Below are 20,637 nucleotides of genomic sequence, written 5' to 3'. Positions count from 1 at the left end.
AACTAAGTCAAATGTCTTTCCCTTTCCCTCCTGAGAAACCAGTAAACATTTGCCCGTTTCAAGTAAATTTTTCATGTCTTCCGCATCCATTTTGCTGTCGACATTACTGTGTTCAGAGTTAGTTATAACCAATTTATTGATGTGATTATGTTAGGCTATATGTCAGGCCCTATTGGTCACATGCATGCTTACACTTTTTGAACACAGTGTGACAATTGGGCTATTTCTTGAGTCATTTGTGTCTTATTTATTTAATCAAACCGTGTGCTTAAAGCATCAGACAAGCTCAGTGCATATGAAGTTGATTGTATTCAAACACATAGGGTGTGTCTGTTTATATATGGAAAAATACATTTAAACATTTTGACCAATCGATTGGTCGAAATAACATTTATTTTTGTCGGGGACAGCCCAACTGCATTCAGGGTAAACGCTGCATATGTCGGCTCAATCGAAAATGACCTTTACATTTAAACCGCACTACAATGCAAATCTTCGGCGCTATAGATGGAATCCAACCCAAGGTTTGAATATTGCTGTCCATCAATAATTCCCAACCAAATGTACTGAGCTTGAGCAATTTAGACAAAAACAATGGATATATGTTGCCCTAAGAGTTGTGCAAAGTTGGTAGAATCTTATTCAAAATGTAATGGCTGCCAAAGGTGCTTCCACCATTTATTAACTCTGCGGTGTGAAGACATACGCAATAAATAAAAAATATTAATTCTGAAAATTTCCTAAAAATTTTCACTTTCAAAATGTGGAAAGGTTTTGTCGAAAAAAAAGGGGGCTAAACGCACTGATTTTTCTACTTGGTCATTAAGAAATGCAGCACCATGACTGAAGCCTAACGAGAGTTGTCTTGGGGGAGGGGTGTTTTAATGTGGGTATTCGCACATGGCAAGCATTTGCACATACATTCACTCTGCCAAAAAAGTACACAGTTACAGTCACTCACCCTTCTAGATAACTTGAAACCGTCTAACCAGGGCCCGGTTTCCCAAAAGCATCTTAAGGCTAAGTTCATCATTAGAACTTAGCCTAACGATGAACTTAGCCTTAAGATGCTTATGGGAAACCGGGCCCAGGTCTTGAAGTCGCATAGGCTAGCTAGTGCTAGCCAACTTCTTTCACCAATTAGCTTCAGCTGACTGGTGTGTGACCATGGTTTTACATTGGATAGCCTATCTCTGGGGCTACTTAGGGACCATCAATAAATTACACAATGTAAATGGGACAATATTTTAATGTTGCAAATCGTTTAGTTGTTTCATTAAATGCGTTCAATATTTGTATATGAATTTCTAAAATGTATAGTTGGTTTGAGGTCATTGAAGTTTGGAGCTATTGACCGTTTAAAATATTGTCCCATGTACATTGTGTAATTTACTGATGGTCCCTAACTAGCCCCATAGGGTAATCTAATGTCAAACCAAATTGATCATGGGCAATAAGATCAGGTCAGGTCCAGCTGCGCTCTGAATTGATTACTTGGGTGCTGCCAGCGGTGGGCATGATTGAAATAAACCCAACCCATGGAAAACAGTTTTTTCTATCATGTTTCAGACAAGACTGACTTTATGACCAAAATGATCCTATTTACAATTTGTAGTCAATTTTGACACTAGACTAAATGTTTGAGTCATATCAATGCCACATAGGGTGTTTTCAAAACAAGATGTTGCTTTTTAGGGACAGTTGCTCTTTAAGGCAGCAAAATGTGAAGACTACACAAAACACTTCAAGAAGTCTTTTTGAGCAGAAGACTACAGCAAGAGACTTAACTCAAAATATTTATTACATTTGGATGATGTAGATATTTACATTGAAAGAATCATATTCTTGACACGTTGACAGACAAGTTAAAATGAACAAACAAGACATGGTGAACATGCTGAAAACTATATAAAACCAGTGAGCGATTTAATGAAATTTAAAGCATTACGGACAACTGATTATGGTGATCATTACTTATACGCGTATACACAGGCATTAGAAGTCATTTCAATTTCCATTGATTTGTTACGATATCACAGATGTCAACAACTATTCCTGTGCTCCTGAACTACAGCAGCATTTTAGATATCAAAGTATCCTTCACTTGTAGACATTAAACAAGAGAGCCAAACACATTCTAGATATAGCAGATCATGGAAAAAAAAACGTGTAAATCTTTTTAGATTTTAACTAGATGAAGGTGAACTTAATTGAAGATGATAGATGTGCAAAACCGCCTTTATAGGAACAGCCTGATTTTATACCAGACATATTAGAAATACTAGCTACAATTTCTGTCCCCGCTTAGAGTCTGCATATCACAGCCTCTGCAACGTGTAATGCAATAGTTGGTTTAATAGGAAATTCAACAAATGGGATGGACAAACACTAAAATACTAACAAGAAATATAAAATGTCACCATAAATTGTTCTTAGACTGTGTTTACACAGTCAGCCCAATTCTGATCTTTTGCCAAATTATTGGCAAAAGAGTTTCTGATTGGTCAACAGACCAATTAGTAGAAAAATATCAGAATTGGGCTGCCTGTGTAATTGCAGTCATAGTGACAGATACGATTTCAGAAAAGCTAAACTCTACAATTAGTTGAAAATCCATATGTATTGTATTTAAAATAAGTTTCACACCAGATTGTCCTTACCGTGATCATATACACTCACACACATACAAAACACACTCACATGCACACGCACTCACACATACCCCGATAGTGGGGCGAATCACCATTGAACTGGATTCCAGTTGTCTAGACTTTCATTGTTCAGAAGGAAAGAGAAAGATCAGGTGAACAAACCAAGATTACATTTTTGGGGGGGGGGAACCTGAAAGAGGAATATGTCCAATGAAAGATCCGGATGTGCTCTTTTCCAATCCCACTGCAAGGAAAAAATTAAAAGAGGAATTTGGATTGATTGCTGATTGAGTAGAGGAAGTGGCCATGGTGAGTGATGTCACTCTGGAGTCTTGGGCGCTGTCATTAATCACTGGTGGGCGGGGACTGTGAACAGGGCTTCCTCCGGCATCCGTGAAGTGTCTACATTCTGTACAATGAAAAGAGATAGAGCGATCAGTCAGCACTAGGACACATAAGGTTAGTCCAATTGAACCTGAACCTCTTTCTCGCTCTGTTTTAGAGTACAAGTCCAGTGAGGGTGCTTGTCTGGGGTACCTACCTCTGGCCTGTCCCTGTGGGTGTTCACAGCTTCCACGTTCAAAAAGACAGACTCTACTTTACAGCCTACAGGGACAGGATAGGATGAGAAGAAAACCAAACAATAGTTCAAGACAGAAATAGAAAGGGAAGAGATTGAGGGCAAATGTGTTTTTAAGTTTCTAAACTAGAGGGCAGCAGCAGTACACTGTGTTTAATACACAGACTAAGGCCAGCGTTCAATTAGATCAGCGTTAACCCACGGTAACCAACAATCGCAGGTTTAACTGCGCTGGAGCTGTCAAATTAGTGAGCGGCTGTTCTTGTGTTCATTGTCACGAAGCCACACCCTATCCCACCCACGTTAGAAGTTAAGAATGAGAAAGTGTAGGCTATATAAAAAGAATTACACTCAAATTGAATATAATTAAATAATAACAATTTATATCAGCCTAATGGAGGAGTAGATTACATCACACATTTCAGTGTTTCAACTTGTAACACGGCTGCATGAGATTTCTACTAATGTGACTCTGTGCATCCAATAGCAATGTCCGCGATAGGTATAACGCCAGGAGCTGTTTGTGGATTTGACAGCTCCTACATCGCCTACACAAAAACAATGCCGGTTACCACAGGTTAACGCTGATCTGATTGAATCCTGGCATAACACTACTACTGTACATTTAAATAGTGCTCGTAGACTTGACTGAACTGGATTACATGTATCCAGGTGATTCGAATCAAAAGGATGAATACATGTCATTGGAGTAAATACAGTGAGGGAAAAAAGTATTTGATCCCCTGCTGATTTAGTAAGTTTGCCCACTGACAAAGAAATGATCAGTCTATAAGTTTAATGGTAGGTTTATTTGAACAGTGAGAGACAGAATAACAACAAAAAACTCCAGAAAAACGCATGTCAAAAATGTTATAAATTGATTTGCATTTTAATGAAGGGAAATAAGTATTTGACCCCCTCGCAATCAGAAAGATTTCTGGCTCCCAGGTGTCTTTGGAGTGCTCCTAATCTCAGCTTGTTACCTGTATAAAAGACACCTGTCCACAGAAGCAATCAATCAATCAGATTCCAAACTCTCCACCATGGCCAAGACCAAAGAGCTCTCCAAGGATGTCAGGGACAAGATTGTAGACCTACACAAGGCTGGAATGGGCTATAAGACCATCGTCAAGCAGCTTGGTGAGAAGGTGACAACAGTTGGTGCGATTATTCGCAAATGGAAGAAACACAAAATAACTGTCAATCTCCCTCAGCTTGGGGCTCCATGCAAGATCTCACCTCGTGGAGTTGCAATGATCACGAGAACGGTGAGGAATCAGGCCAGAACTACACGGGAGGATCTTGTCAATGATCTCAAGGCAGCTGGGACCATAGTCACCAAGAAAACAATTGGTAACACACTACGCCGTGAAGGACTGAAATCCTGCAGCGCCCGCAAGGTCCCCCTGCTCAAGAAAGCACATATACATGCCCGTCTCAAGTTTGCCAATGAACATCTGAATGATTCAGAGGAGAACTGGGTGAAAGTGTTGTGGTCAGATGAGACCAAAATCGAGCTCTTTGGCATCAACTCAACTCGCCGTGTTTGGAGGAGGAGGAATGCTGCCTATGACCCCAAGAACACCATCCCTACCGTCAAACATGGAGGTGGAAACATTATGCTTTGGGGGTGTTTTTCTGCTAAGGGGACAGGACAACTTCACCGCATCAAAGGGACGATGGACGTGGCCATGTACCGTCAAATCTTGGGTGAGAACCTCCTTCCCTCAGCCAGGGCATTGAAAATGGGTCGTGGATGGGTATTCCAGCATGACAATGACCCAAAACACACGTCCAAGGCAACAAAGGAGTGGCTCAAGAAGAAGCACATTAAGGTCCTGGAGTGGCCTAGCCAGTCTCCAGACCTTAATCCCATAGAAAATCTGTGGAGGGAACTGAAGGTTCGAGTTGCCAAACGTCAGCCTCGAAACCTTAATGACTTGGAGAAGATCTGCAAAAAGGAGTGGGACAAAATCCCTCCTGAGATGTGTGCAAACCTGGTGGCCAACTACAAGAAACGTCTGACCTCTGTGATTGCCAACAAGGGTTTTGCCACCAAGTACTAAGTCATGTTTTTCAAATACTTATTTCCCTCATTAAAATGCAAATCAATTTATAACATTTTTGACATGCGTTTTTCTGGATTTTTTTGTTGTTATTCGGTCTCTCACTGTTCAAATAAACCTACCATTAAAATTATAGACTGATAATTTCTTTGTCAGTGGGCAAACGTACAAAATCAGCAGGAGATCAAATACTTTTTCCCCCTCACTGTATGCATAGAATAAAGCATGTAATTGAAACCTTTATCCTGTGTTACTAATACACTTTTAATGCAGTTATTGATAATAGTGTACTCACCATAAGCCACAGGTGTCAGCTTCAGTACAGTGTGCAAAGGGCACATCAGGTAAGGCAGCTCCTCTGAAGAACAAAAACAGAACAACGTAGATGATGCCTAAATGGATTCAATTTAGTTGTATTAGAGCTAATGCATTCCTATACCAATGCTTATCTGATCATGACAGGTGAACACCCTCTCCTATATGCTCAGTTTGTTTTATAGTATAAATTAAGCTGTAATACTGGGGTGTATTACCTGGCATGATGACTCCTGGCTGTCCCCAGTCCACCTGTTCATGCTGCTGCAGTTTCAACTGTTCTGCGGCTATGGAACCTTGACCTGTTCACCAGACGTGCTACTCTGTGTGTCTCTCTGTGCGTGTCTCTCTCTGTGTGTGTGTGTGTGTGTGTGTGTCGCTCTCTCACTCTCTGTGTGTGTGTCTCTCTCTCTCTCACTCTCTGTGTGTGTGTGTGTGTGTGTATGTATGTCTCTCTCTCACTCTCTGTGTGTGTGTGTGTGTGTGTCTCTCTCTCACTCTCTGTGTGTGTGTGTGTCTCTCTCGCTCTGTGTGTCTCTCTCTCACTCTGTGTGTGTGTGTCTCTCTCTCACTCTGTGTGTGTGTGTCTCTCTCTCACTCTGTGTGTGTGTGTCTCTCTCTCACTCTGTGTGTGTGTGTCTCTCTCACTCTCTGTGTGTGTGTGTCTCTCTCACTCTCTGTGTGTGTGTGTCTCTCTCACTCTCTGTGTGTGTGTGTCTCTCTCACTCTCTGTGTGTGTCTCTCTCTCACTCTCTGTGTGTGTGTCTCTCGACCTCTCCCTCGACCTCTCCCTCGACCTCTCCCTCGACCTCTCCCTCGACCTCTCCCTCGACCTCTCCCTCGACCTCTCCCTCGACCTCTCCCTCGACCTCTGAATGCTCGGCTATGAAAAGCCAACTGACATTTACTCCTGAGGTACTGACCTGTTGCACCCTCTACAACTGATTATTATTCGACCCTTCTGGTCAACTATGAATGTTTGAACATCTTGAAGAACAATCTGGCCTTAATGGCCATGTACTCATAATCTCCACTGGGCACAGCCAGAAGAGGACTGGCCACCCCTCAGATCCTGGTTCCTCTCTAGGTTTCTTCCTAGGTTCCTGCCGTTCTAGGGAGTTTTTCCTTAGCCACCGTGCTTCTACATCTGCATTGCTTGCTGTTTGAGGTTTTAGGCTGGGTTTCTGTATAAGCACTTTGTGACATCTGCCGATGTAAAAAGGGCTTTATAAATACATTTGATTTGAAGAGATATATGCTACCTGCGCTCTTATCCAGGAAGTAAGCGAGCAGGCAGCGCATGACAGCCTGGTGACAGATGACCAGGACGTTCTCCTGCCTTTCCAGCTCCATGATGACTGGCTCCAGACGCTGCACCAGGTCCTCATAGGACTGAGGGGACAAGCAGAGGCCTGTTAACACACACAGAGCGAGAGAGAGAGAGAGAAAGAGTGTTCGTTCTGTGATGGACTCACCTCGCCTTTAGGATAGCGGTAGCGGTATTTGTCCTGGTCTCTCAGAGCAAACTCCTGAGGGAAATGTCCCTGGATCTCCTCATACATCATCTCCTCACACACACCCTGGAAGAGGGAGAGAAACCAAAACAACAAGCCTGTTTAACAGCAAGCTTAGGAGACATGGTAACCGTCAATCACATTGACTGATGCAGAGCATAATCGTAGATAGAGTTATAGATAGATCTATTAAAGAATAAATACAAACAAAATATAATAACAATAGCCAAAATACAAACACACGTTTGCACACACATACACAAATGCACACATACAGCGTCTATCTCATTGAGAGCCTTCCACTGCTCGTAGGGCACAGCCACAGTCTCAGCTGTCTGGATGGTCCTCTTCATCTGGCTGGTCCACACCTTCAGATCCTTAATGTTCTGCTCCTGGATGAACTTCTCCAGACACTTTGCAAACTGACCAACAGGCAGGGAGAGAAATAATGACGTTACATACAGTTTATATTTCTATTACCAATAGATGGACAGACACACACAAAGAAACACACCTCCTTGCCCCTGCCAGACAGGCCAGAGTCTCCTCCGATGCGTCCCTTGACGTTGTGGTCACTCTCTCCATGGCGACACAGGTAGATGGAGCGTGGTGTGATGTGGATGTTCATCAGGTAGTAGACGATGCGGCTCTGGATGTGGTCCTGGACCTGGTTCACCAGGTACCTCCGGCCCACGTCCATTATCTTGATGTAGGACAGATCCCTGGGGGGGACATGGAGTATGAGTGACTATTAGCAGTGTGAGGCAGTTAAATGACTGCTGACCTTGTCCATGTGTATTCTGTGTGTGTGTGTATTCTCACCTGTCCAGTATATTGTCAGAGCATATTTTGAAACCACTAGTGTGTGTGTTCACCTGTCTAGAACCTCATCCAGTGGCTGGTAGGAGTTCTCATAGCACTTGATCCTCTTCATGAAGTCCTCGATGACCTCTTCTGTATTACAGTCTATGTAGTCAGGACTACCCAGCTTCACTTGCTGCACGGACAGACAGGAAATACAAACAGGAATAGGAAATGAGTCGAGAGAAAAAGAGAAAGAGCATGCTAAAAGCATGCTTTCAGAACCGAAAAACATCTATCTCGCTTCATTGCTGAAAGTCTGCCAGGGCATATCAACACAAAGATGGTAGAAATTATTCATCAAGAGGCCTATCTTACAGGAATATCAAATATTAAAGCAGAAGTCTTGAATTTCATGCGCAATCATGCTTAATCATGTCTGATCTTTTACATAACCAGTGGCCTACGTAAAATGCTGAAAGATAGCAGAGATATCACTCACCACTATGTTCTCCGCAATGACATCAGGGTCTTCACACACAGACTCCACAAAGAACACCTGGGAGGTTAAAAATGAAGATTCAGTATAAAATACTGTAAAATATACTGTACCCTGTAAGAAAAGTAGTGAATCCCATGAATCAACAATAACTTCAGATACTAATGCCAGACCCTGGGGTTCCATACCTTAAAGCCGTTCTGCTCTGCAAACCTGGTGATGGTCCCTCTCCTCTGCCTGGTGGTGTTAGTGGCATCAAACACCTGAGGCAATGAAGGGCAAACTCCAGTCAGTCACAACATCCTCATTACACTCAGGTTAGGAGTCCTGGGAGCACCAAGCAAAACATAAACATGTATATGAGTTGCGGTGCATACCCAAACAAGTACTGTAGACTGAAGATCAATAGTGGGAAAAGGGTGCACAAGGTTATTTCTTGCAAAGTAGCCTACATGAATTACATTTATTGTGCACCCTTTCCCCCCTATTCATCAACATCCTCATTCACAAACTGATCATGAGCCACACTTAAGTCACTGTGGATCTAACCTGGGTCCAGTCTGTTTATCTAACATTCCACCCCAAGTACTCCGTGTCATATGTTTATCATGACAAGGAGTGGCATGATAGCTAAACAGACTGGTAGCCATACTAGGTCTGCTCTGCTCTGCTCTACTCACCGCCACCTGGCCCCCCTCCACACTCAGGTACTGGCGCACATCATTCAGCGCTGTCAGTGCACACTGCCTATTGGTGGACACACACAACAGAATCAGAAAGACGACCAGAAACACCTTAAAGTGACACTGTAGGTAAAGACCTATGAGAATGAACTGAATTCAAACTTTGCTAATATAAAGCAACTGGTCAAAATGCACTCCGTAGATATTAATGTAAATACAACTTTGTTCTTTCAACGGTCTCTGCCTATTAAAAAGCCCAATAAAGAGTGCATTCCCTGTAACTTTGGTCTGTAATGAGAGATTAGTGAATAGAGTGGTGGGTTAGGCCTAACTTGACCTGTTCAGCTCATTCCAACAGCCCGTCTCCAGCCTCACCTCCTGATCTTCAGCCCCTCTTCATTGTCTGGACGGAAAAACTCAAAGGACTTGTAGATCTTCACACACTCTCTCCTGTACTGACCCACGTTGAACTCTAAACAACACAGACATACTGTCAGTCAACCCTATTTCCTGTGTGTGTGAGTGAGTGAGTGAGTGAGTGAGTGAGTGAGTGAGTGAGATAGACCTCAAAAGAGACTGTTAGATAATGAGAGAGCTTGAGCTGGTACCTTTGGTTGGCACACCAATCCAGTTGAGATAGCGGGTCAGCTTCTTGGAGATGTAGGTCTTACCTCTGGCTGGGAGGCCAACCGTCACAATAAGTGTGGGACAGTTGGTCATACATACTAAGAGAGACAGAGAGGAGAAACAGAAAAATAGGGGGGAAAAAAATAGGACGAGAGAGACAGAAAGTTTAATGACTGTCCCTATTGTACACAGACACAGTGAATGTCAGTGGATGGTACAGTCTGTCATTGAATCAAATGGGACCTTGCCCATTAATGCAGAATCTAAAATCAACAACTCAGGCCTTAATTAAGGCGTAGACTGGATGGAGCAGTTTTGGTGGATCATTTGAGTAAAAGTGAAGCAGATGCAAACAGATGTGTATACACTTGGGTGATTCGTTAATGAAACAAACAACAAAAAAATAGCATGATTTATCCATAGAAGGGTCCTTTGGAGGAAATATTGTTGACATATATTTGACATTTGTATCTTAAAGCATAATTGAGAAATAATTAATTGAATTTGGAACATTTGTGACATTTTGGCCTCTTAAAATTCGATGATGTTTTATCTGTAGGTGCTAAGAAGCTCAAGTTGGTGTCAAATGAAGCTTTACCGCTTGCTCTGTAATATGAGTAGCATTTTCTTACATAAATGTATGAATATTGAAAATATGAAGATTAGATTGATTTAGCACATTTTGTAATATATTGAACATAATATACTCTACAGCATTTCAAAGTGGGATCTCTGCTACTTTTAGAGTTACGATCCAATTTGTAAGCGTTACCAACAGAGTGAATGTGAAAATGGATTCAAAATGGTCACCCTCTGCTGGTGATTTGCAGGATATGCAATGATGCAAGTTAAAATGAGAACAACTGGTTACATTGCCTACTATGCCAATTTCTCTGTATAAAGTGGTCCATAACTTTAAAAAGAGACTGCCTTTAAAAAGCAACAAATCCCTTTGAAAACAGTCTATGGAATCAATATGAGTCAAAATTGACTACAATTGTAAATAGGATAATTTTGTTTACATAAGACAACACGTTGAGCATTTTTTAAACTTGAGAAATACTGGACCAAACACCTTAGTTAGATGTAAAATTGCACAACTAAAACATCCTCAGCAAAAACGTCAAAATATATTATAGATTTCTTGAGTTATCTTAGATTCATTCTGGGGATTTTGAGGAAGTAAAATATGCTTCCACATCTAGTGTCTCATGGGGAATAAATATCATTAACCAAACGCGGAATCAGTCAGGAAACACAACTCCAAGAATAGAATCTAATTTTTCGAACAGAAAAACACGTGCCAATCGGCATGTTCAGTGGCTCTTTAAAACTAGCAGAGATCCCACTCTGGAACTTTGATATGCCCATAGAGTATATTATGTTCAACAATATATTGAACAATTTGCCAAATCTAAAGATATATTATTTATATATTTCATGTTCAGTTTCAATATCCAACTTATATTAATAATTTCTCAATTATGCTTTAAAGGGATATGTTGGGATTTGGGCATTTAGCAGATAGCGCAATGACTGGAAGTTTATGGGTAACACTAGTTAGCATTGGCTCGCGAAACTACCTTTAACTTCTTTCACACTGGACACAGTGACATAAAAATGGTATCCCCGAGTTCATCTGACTCTGGGGAAGTATATAAAGGGCCTCATTGCCAAAATCTCGAAGTATCCCTTTAAGATACAAATGTCACATGCCAACAATCCAAAGGACCCCCCCACCGTAAAAAAAGGACCCTTCTATGGATTACATTGTGAAAATCCCCAAAAATCATTAGAGATGCTGTGTCATGAACATTGGCAAACACTTAAGGACTGACTTGAGATCAGCCACTCCATAACAGCCATGACCTGGTAGATACCAGAGTCTGGAGAAGCAGGTGGAAAGAAGGACGAATTGGCCAAATGAGGAAAGAGGAGAAAGTAGAGCAGAAAGAGGAGCAGTAGGCATGAATAAGCCTTTTGTGTTGTTGACAGAGGGAATCTAGGAAAATCGCTCCCATATCTAAGAGCAAGTCAAGCAGACAATGTCTTTGGAAGAGCTGGTGAAGCTGTGACACACACACACACACACACACACGTTTCCAGATCTAATTAAAGCTGTAATATGTAACTTTATGGGCAACCTGACCAAATTCACATAGAAATGTGACTTATAGAGCTGTCATTCTCATTGAAAGCAAGTCTAAGAAGCAGTAGATCTGTTCTATGTGTGCCATTTCCCATTCTTAAGTTTAGTTTTTGTGTCTTCTACTTTCTGTTTTTTTATACCAGCTTCAAAAAGCTGAAAATACAATATTTTTGGTTATTGAAAATATATTTCACAGTGGTTTAGATGGTACAATGATTCTCTTGCTTGTTTTGTCACATAAATTGAAATTAGGTGAACTATTAGAATTTTAGCAACCACAAAATTGCAGAGCGATTTCTGCATATTGCACCTTTAAACTAGGGTAAATAGCAAGAAGACCTGCTGCTGCTCAACGTGATCCAGACTGCACATAGGCATACTATCTGGTGATCTCAGAATAACCAAGTTTCAGTGTTCAACTGGTTAGGCATAAGTGAAACAGTCAACCAAAGTTCAAATAGAGTGACACAGCATAAAACACTGACCAACTGCTCCACTACTGACCTAGTTTGGTAAAGTAATCCTGTGGCCCCCTTCAAAACGGAGGGAGAAGTAGTCTACTGTCCTACAAACTCCGGCTGCTAACTGGCTAACCCTCCTCCTTAACCATTGTAATCCCCTCCAGTGGCCCTATTGGCTAGGATTGGGGGGCTGGATTAGTGAAATCACACAAAGCCTGGCATGGTTCTTTGTTCTCCTTTCTACTTTCTCATTACTGTGCCAAATGTACGAGCCAAAGGGGGAGAAAACCACCTCTGAAATCTGCAATGTCTGCACCTGAAAGAGGAAGAGAGTCGAGCTCAGCACAAGGGAGCATCTGGAATAGTTCAGAGGGAGACAGTGTAGTTTTTTTAGGGTGAGGACCACTGAGGTATAATAAGAACAGGGAACAAATCAACCCTAAAAGTCTACAGATCCCAAGCACGGCTGACTGAACACTTGGTTAACTAAGCGAAAAGTAGACAGAGTTCCACAGGAAGAGAGGCAAACCAAGTCTGCAGAGTAATCATCTGCTGCCTACCTACCACACAGGGCACTACCATCATCACCACGGAAAACGGACGCATTGTCAATGGGGTTGTCATCTTCAATACAGAGATTCCTTACCAGTTCGATACCGTAGTAGGCCATGCGTAATTGCATCATTGGCTTAATAAACAACGTTTTAAAATTGTAACATCAAGAAAAACACACCTTAAAGTCTAATAATTTGAGACGAAATCGAAATGATGCAACGTTGCACCCTTGGAGAAAATGTTGAGCGCACAGAACCTTGTCAGGTTGCGCAACGCCGCAGTGTGTACATAAAAATGTGAATATCTAAGTTCCATGAGGTAGGCCTACAAAATATAAAAATGTACTTAAAATAATCTGTATCTGGCATACGCCTACGTTGCACCCATTGTGCGCTGTTGGCACGAGCCAGCCAAGGCAACTTACCCCTTCTTTGCGAAATGTGCTTTTCAGGCAGCCCGTTTTTACATGGCATCCATATTTTCTTCAGCGGGTTCTGAGTAAGCTCGCGGGGTGATGTTGCCATTATAACCTCTTCGTTGGAAGTCATCTTGGTTGCCGCACCATGCCCCGTTTCTAAGCGACAGAAGTGGTACGTGATGAGGGCTGGTCTGACAACTGCGCTGCGAGGGAATGGATGTCATATCGGCTGAGGAACATCAAACGTATATCATTACCGTAATGTCACTACGCTGAGCGCATCAAATGGTGTGAAATATTCATAATTCCGGACAACACGGTGTTTCGTGCGAGCAGCACTGACTACACCTTTAGATGATCAGATTTCAAGAGTTGTCTTCATTTATAGCCTGAGGGCCAGTCTGTTTGTGCGATCATGCCAGCTCATTGTGACTCATTTTCATGCCAAACATGTTTGTCTTATCAAGGACAGCAATGGAGTAGGCAAGGACACAATAGATTTGGGACCAGGCTAGTAGGCTACATGTATGACCATTCAATAAAGTTAAACAAAACGCTGTTATTTATTTTCTGTTTATTAACATTCCTATGAAAATGAGCTGCAATTAACAGAGCATCTAAGTGAGTATGTGTATTCTTATTTTCTTGTCCAAGGCTCACTTGAAAAAGGGATGCCAATGTTAATGTTACTTCCCTGGTTTAGCCTACAGGCCTAGGCTTAAATGATACATTAATATCAAAAAGTAATCTTATATAGGAAGACTATAAATGCTCCAAATACTGCCAGAGTTCAGCAAATATATATAGCCCGTTTGTTTTTACATGCTTCAAAATGTTTTGTTCCCCCTTTAACAATGTAGCTACTGCATGCTACAATGTAACAATGAACTGTACTTGTACCGTAATAGAGTAGAACAGTGCACCCTGAAAAGTGCATCTGGCAGCATATTATGCCAAAAAGGGGGCGCACTCAGCAAGGGAAGAGAAACATAACTGAAAAACAAGTCTTCTGCTGTTCACATGCAACGCACATGGGACAACACAACACATCATGCATAGCATACTGTAGATTCACTGGTTATTTACAGCATTCAGTCAGCTTTTAATCAACTGTTTCAATGACAATTTCTGAGTAGGGAAACTCAAAATCACCCGGGTTGGCCACAAAGATAGTGGATAAAGTTAATTAAAATACGTTTATTATGCAACTATATAACAGTCGGTCTGTGTTTTGAATTGTAGCAATAGGATAAAAACAGCTTTTAACCAGTGTTGTGGTTTTATTGGCCAAATCGACATAAAGTTATACAGACGGAAAGTTGACAGAATGTAGCATCATATTGTATGTAGCTACAGTTTCCCAAGTTGGGTACTCACTTTTAGAGCAGAGGATCATAGCGCCCCCTTGTGTCATTTTTTAGCGGCAAACTGTACTTTCTAAAAACACTAGGTGGGGTTGTCTACCTACTTATTCCCCCAGAGCCATCCAGGAACATTTACTATATGGAAGCATTTAGCTGCCGAAACTCAATTGCAGATGCAAATGAGCAAATGATAAATCAATATCATGTTTGAATTTCCTTTTCCTAAATGGGTATGCATTTATGTGACAAAATTCAAATTGAAATGCAAAAAAAATATATTGCATTATAATTTTCATGATTTAGTATGCTTGTCTGCCAATTTGAAAAATAAATACAGAAGTGTGTTGATATTTCATTTCCATGGTACTATACAGTACAACACTGACACATTTAAAAATCAAAATGACAAATAATTTATCATGTTTGCCATTTCATTTCCTTGTGATAGCATGAATTGTGACGACCCAAAAATAAAATGAATTCTCAATTGGCAATGCTTTTCTATACTCTGTGTGGTTTAAGACTGTCAAAATTCAAATGATCAATCAAATTAGATAAATCAGTCACAATGCTTAATTTTGCTATTTCGTTTCCTCGTTTGCATGATCGTTTTCGACTTGTGTTGATTGTCAATCAAAAACTGTGGGCGGGGTTTCGGTCACTTGAGGCGTTAGAGGTTGCCTTAGCTTGCTTGCAACAGTCAAGTTCGGGTATAGCTGTATCAATGTGGTGTGTTTTCAAATCAAATCAAATTTGATTGGCCACATGCGCCGAATTCAACAGGTGCAGACATTACAGTGAAATGCTTACTTACAGCCCTTAACCAACAGTGCAAAATAAAACAACAACAAAAAAGTGTTGAGAAAAAAAGAGCACAAGTAAAATAAAATAACAGTAGGGAGGCTATATACAGTGGGGAAAACAAGTATTTGATACACTGCCGATTTTGCAGGTTTTCCTACTTACAAAGCATGTAGAGGTCTGTCATTTTTATCATAGGTACACTTCAACTGTGAGAGACGGAATCTAAAACAAAAATCCAGAAAATCACATTGTATGATTTTTAAGTAATTAATTTGCATTTTATTGCATGACATAAGTATTTGATACATCAGAAAAGCAGAACTTAATATTTGGTACAGAAACCTTTGTTTGCAATTACAGAGATCATATGTTTCCTGTAGGTCTTGACCAGGTTTGCACACACTGCAGCAGGAATTTTGGCCCACTCCTCCATACAGACCTTCTCCAGATCCTTCAGGTTTCGGGGCTGTCGCTGGGCAATACGGACTTTCAGCTCCCTCCAAAGATTTGGGGGGGGGGGGCAGTGCAAATAGTCTGGGTAGCCATGATTAGCTGTTCAGGAGTCTTATGGCTTGGGGGTAGAAGCTGTTGAGAAGTATTTTGGACCTAGACTTGGCACTCCGGTACCGCTTGTCGTGCGGTAGCAGAGAGAACAGTCTATGACTAGGGTGGCTGGAGTCTTTGACAATTTTGAGGGCCTTCCTCTGACACCGCCTGGTATAGAGGTCCTGGATGGCAGGAAGCTTGGCCCCAGTGATGTACTGGGCTGTATGCACTACCCTCTGTAGTGCCTTGCGGTCGGAGGCCGAGCAGTTGCCATACCGGGCGGTGATGCAACCAGTCAGGATGCTCTCGATGGTGCAGCTGTATAACTTTTTGCGGATCTGAGGACCCATGCCAAATCTTTTCAGTCTACTGAGGGGGAATTGGCTTTGTCAAAGTGTTGTTTGCTCTTGGTATAAAATGAATATGTACTTTATCTGCCTTCCTAAGTAAAACTAGTCAAATTCTAACATATACTTTATAGAAAATACGTGATGTATGTTTCTGAACGATGAACCATGCTGTCTTGTTGACAATATGACCTGGCTGCGCAGATTACTGTTAGATTTGAGCAGGGTGCTCCTCCCTCACCGCTTTCGCCCATTCACGTCATGGGCCATAGCCCTGTCACCCCAGCTGGAGGGGCACCAAAATGGCTGAAAGATGCCCTGATTTCCCCCCCCCCCCCCTTTTTGCATTTGTTCTCCTTTTTCACAGGAAGTTCTGGCTGGTGACCTGTCTCCATAGCTGATAGATACCGAGAACGAATATCGTCCCCAATGATACCACTAATATTTCTAACTTTACTGATGAGGAAGAGGGCAGACTTGCTTTAAGTGTTCAGTCAAAATTAGTGCCACTTTTACCACTAGTCACATGTTCAAGAAGATGTTCTGCAAAAATAACAATACAGAAATGTTCTTGCTTTCAAATGATGGTTCTGCCAATCATATGTTGGAAACAATTATCAAGGAAACCTACAGTAGTTGAACACTTTGTGTAGATAGAATCACTGGTGTTCAACAAACAGGTTACTAAGAATAAGAAAAAGTGTTATCTGTAGGACAATGTCTCATAATAATAATAATAATAATAATAATAATAATAATAATAATAATAATAATAATAATATGCCATTTAGCAGACGCTTTTATCCAAAGCGACTTACAGTCATGCGTGCATAATTTTTTTTTTGTGTATGGGTGGTCCCGGGGATCGAACCCACTACCTTGGCGTTACAAGCGCCGTGCTCTACCAGCTGAGCTACAGAGGACCACATCACAGGTCACCAAGGGTACAGTAAGGAATATCCTTAATAAAATAATTTGTGATGGTTAGTTGTGCATGCCTCATTTTCCAGTCAACATGTAACAACTTAATATGCAATATACACTGAGTGTACAACACATTCAAAACACCTTCCTAATAGAGTTGCAACCCCCTTTTGCCCTCAGAACAGCCTCAATTAATCAGGGCATGGACTCTACAAGGTGTCGAACACGTTCCACAAGGATGCTGGCCCATGTGGACTCCAGTGCTTCCCACAGTTGTCAAGTTGGCTGGATGTCCTTTGGGTGGTGGACCATTCTTGATACACACGAGAAACTGTTGAGTGTGAAAAACCCAGCAGCGATGCAGTTCTTGTCACACTCAAACATTATCTTGCCCATTCACCCTCTGAATGGCACACACACAATCCATGTCTCAATTGTCTCAAGGCTTAAAAATCATTTAACCTGTCTCCTCCCCTTTATCTACACTGACTGAAGTGGATTTAAGTGACTTCAATAAGAGATCATAGCTTTCACCTGGTCAGTCTGTCATGGTAAGAGCAGGTGTTCTTAATGTTTTGTACACTCAGTGTAGTTATACCTATGGCTTGCATAACCAACTCAGTGCCCTTGTAAGTGTCTTCCCTGAGATTTTAAAGGTTGGACAGTTCGATCCCTGGCCGAGTCATACCAGAGACTGTAAAAATGGGACGCGATGAGTCTGCTTGGCACTCAAGATAGAGATAGATTGGGGTAAGGCCCTGCGACAGACTAGTGTCCTGTCCAGGAAGTGTACTTGTACATCTAGCTGCCTCACACTACAGAAACAGGAGTTAAACTCCTGCTCCTATGAGCCGTTGTGGCTCGCACAAGCCAAGGCTTGTGCAAAGCTACCTTCTTACTTACTTTGGCTTGCAGCTTTAACAGTACTGACTCAAGACACAGCTTTACTGCTCAAGAAAACATGGTGTCAGTACCTAAGGGGCAGAGCAGGCCGGTGGGCTTCCTATCTCTTGTGGGGATACCCTGATGGTGCCATGACGTAGACTACATAACCAAAAGTATGTGGACACCTGCTTGTCGAACATCTCATTCCAAAATCATGGGCATTAATATGGAGTTGGTCCCCCCTTTGCTGCTATAACAGCCTCCACTCTTCTGGGAAGGCGTTCCACTACATGTTGGAACATTGCTGCGGGGACTTACTTCGATTCCGCCACGAGCATTAGTGAGGTCGGGCACTGATGTTGGACGATTAGGCCTGGCTCGCAGTCGGTGTTCCAATTCATCCCAAAGGTGTTCGATGGGGTTGAGGTCAGGGCTCTGTGCAGGCCAGTCAAGTTCTTCCACACTGATCTCGACAAACCATTTCTGTATGGATCTCGCTTTGTGCTAGGGGACATTGTCATGCTGAAACAGGAAAGGGCCTCCCCTAAACTGTTGCCACAAAGTTGGAGGCACAGAATCGTCTAGAATGTCATATGCTGTAGCGTTAAGATTTCCCTTCACTGGAACTAAGGGGCATAGCCAGAACCATGAAAAACAGCCCCAGACCATTATTTCTCCTCCACCAAACTTAACAGTTGGCACTATGCATTTTGGCAGGTAGCGTTCTCCTGGCATCCGCCAAACCCAGATTCGTCCGTTGGCCTGCCAGATGGTGAAATGTGATTCATCACTCCAGAGAACGCGTTTCCACTGCTCCAGAGTCCAATGGTGGCAAGCTTTACACCACTCCAGCCGACGCTTGGCATTGCGCATGGTGATCTTATGCTTGTGTGCGGCTGCTCGGCCATGGAAACCTATTTCATGAAGTTCCTGATGAACAGTTCTTGTGCTGACGTTGCTTCCAGAGGTAGTTTGGGACTCGGTAGTGAGTGTTGCAACCGAGGACAGGTGATTTTTACACGCTTCAGCACTCGGAGGTCCCATTGTGTGAGCTTGTGTGGCCTATCACTTTGCGGCTGAGCCATTGTTGCTCCTAGATGTTTCCACTTCGGTTACAGTTGACCAGTGCAGCTCTAGCAGGGCAGAAGTTTGACGAACTGACTTGTTGGAAAGGTTGAAAGAGACAAATCCACTAATTTGAAGGGGTGTATGACAACCGGCAGTTTTTGTAAATACTGTCCCACCAAGGACTAACTCAAAGACTCTCTCACACACAGTCAGTGTCAAAAAAATTATATGTATATACAGTACCAGTCAAAAGTTTGGACACACCTACTCATTCCAGGGTTTTTCTTTATTTTTACTATTTTCTACATTGTAGAATAATAGTGAAGACATCAAAACTATGAAATAACACATGGAATCATGTACAGTGAGGGAAAAAAGTATTTGATCCCCTGCTGATTTTGTACGTTTGCCCACTGACAAAGAAATGATCAGTCTATAATTTTAATGGTAGGTTTATTTGAACAGTGAGAGACAGAATAACAACAACAAAATCCAGAAAAACGCATGTCAAAAATTTTATAAATTGATTTGCATTTTAATGAGGGAAATACGTATTTGACCCCTCTGCAAAACATTACTTAGTACTTGGTGGCAAAACCCTTGTTGGCAATCACAGAGGTCAGACGTTTCTTGTAGTTGGCCACCAGGTTTGCACACATCTCAGGAGGGATTTGTCCCACTCCTCTTTGCAGATCATCTCCAAGTCATTAAGGTTTCGAAGCTGATGTTTGGCAACTCGAACCTTCAGCTCCCTCCACAGATGTTCTATGTGATTAAGGTCTGGAGACTGGCTAGGCCACTCCAGGACCTTAATGTGCTTCTTCTTGAGCCACTCCTTTGTTGCCTTGGCCGTGTGTTGTTGGTCATTGTCATGCTGGAATACCCATCCACGACCCATTTTCAATGCCCTGGCTGAGAGAAGGAGGTTCTCACCCAAGATTTGACGGTATATGGCCCCGTCCATCGTCCCTTTGATGGGGTGAAGTTGTCCTGTCCCCTTAGCAGAAAAACACCCCCAAAGCATAATTTTTACTTGGAGGAATAACCGTATATCACAGGCAGAGTATGTACAGATCTATGGGTTGATCACTAGGAAGGCCACTGATCCATAACTATGTGTGTGGAAGAGTGAATGTGTGGTTTTTCTATGAGAGAGCAGGATACAAAGTGCCATTAATATCAGGATAACATTCATAGAAATACAATGACATTATATGACACCACTTACAATATAAACTATAAAGGCATCACTTTGACAATATTACTACATTTAAAGGGCTTAAACTAAAGCACCACTAGGTGGCAGTAGTAACACAATGACTAGGGCATTAAAAATGACTGAATGGATGGAATATGACTAATTCCTATAAAGTCCCAGGA

At 41.9% G+C, this 20,637-nt stretch overlaps 1 protein-coding gene across 2 annotated transcripts in view; it reads right to left on the bottom strand.

The window, feature by feature from the left end:
- Positions 1–1,783: 1,783 nt before the first annotated feature.
- The window catches only part of pfkfb4b (6-phosphofructo-2-kinase/fructose-2,6-biphosphatase 4b), a 35,930-nt gene continuing 17,076 nt past the window's right edge, over positions 1,784–20,637 (bottom strand). The window contains exons 1-14 of one of the 2 annotated variants that reach the window (XM_041891322.1): positions 13,326–13,614; positions 9,718–9,834; positions 9,485–9,581; positions 9,107–9,173; positions 8,615–8,689; positions 8,430–8,486; positions 8,002–8,123; positions 7,641–7,848; positions 7,402–7,548; positions 7,088–7,192; positions 6,875–7,004; positions 5,593–5,655; positions 3,193–3,257; positions 1,784–3,060 (exon numbers count right to left, since the gene is read on the bottom strand). In XM_041891322.1, the coding sequence (XP_041747256.1) occupies positions 3,001–3,060; positions 3,193–3,257; positions 5,593–5,655; positions 6,875–7,004; positions 7,088–7,192; positions 7,402–7,548; positions 7,641–7,848; positions 8,002–8,123; positions 8,430–8,486; positions 8,615–8,689; positions 9,107–9,173; positions 9,485–9,581; positions 9,718–9,834; positions 13,326–13,449 (1,437 nt within the window). In that variant the 5' untranslated portion in view covers positions 13,450–13,614 and the 3' untranslated portion in view covers positions 1,784–3,000. Of the gene's footprint in view, positions 3,061–3,192; positions 3,258–5,592; positions 5,656–6,874; positions 7,005–7,087; positions 7,193–7,401; positions 7,549–7,640; positions 7,849–8,001; positions 8,124–8,429; positions 8,487–8,614; positions 8,690–9,106; positions 9,174–9,484; positions 9,582–9,717; positions 9,835–13,325; positions 13,615–20,637 lie in introns of those variants that run through there. The other variant, XM_041891323.2, reaches the window with a different exon arrangement.

The sequence above is a fragment of the Coregonus clupeaformis genome, chromosome 12 (assembly GCF_020615455.1).
Source record: "Coregonus clupeaformis isolate EN_2021a chromosome 12, ASM2061545v1, whole genome shotgun sequence".
NCBI classification, from domain to species: Eukaryota; Metazoa; Chordata; class Actinopteri; order Salmoniformes; family Salmonidae; genus Coregonus; species Coregonus clupeaformis.
Note: the sequence above shows the minus strand (reverse complement) of the source record. Positions and strands in the feature narration are given on the sequence as shown.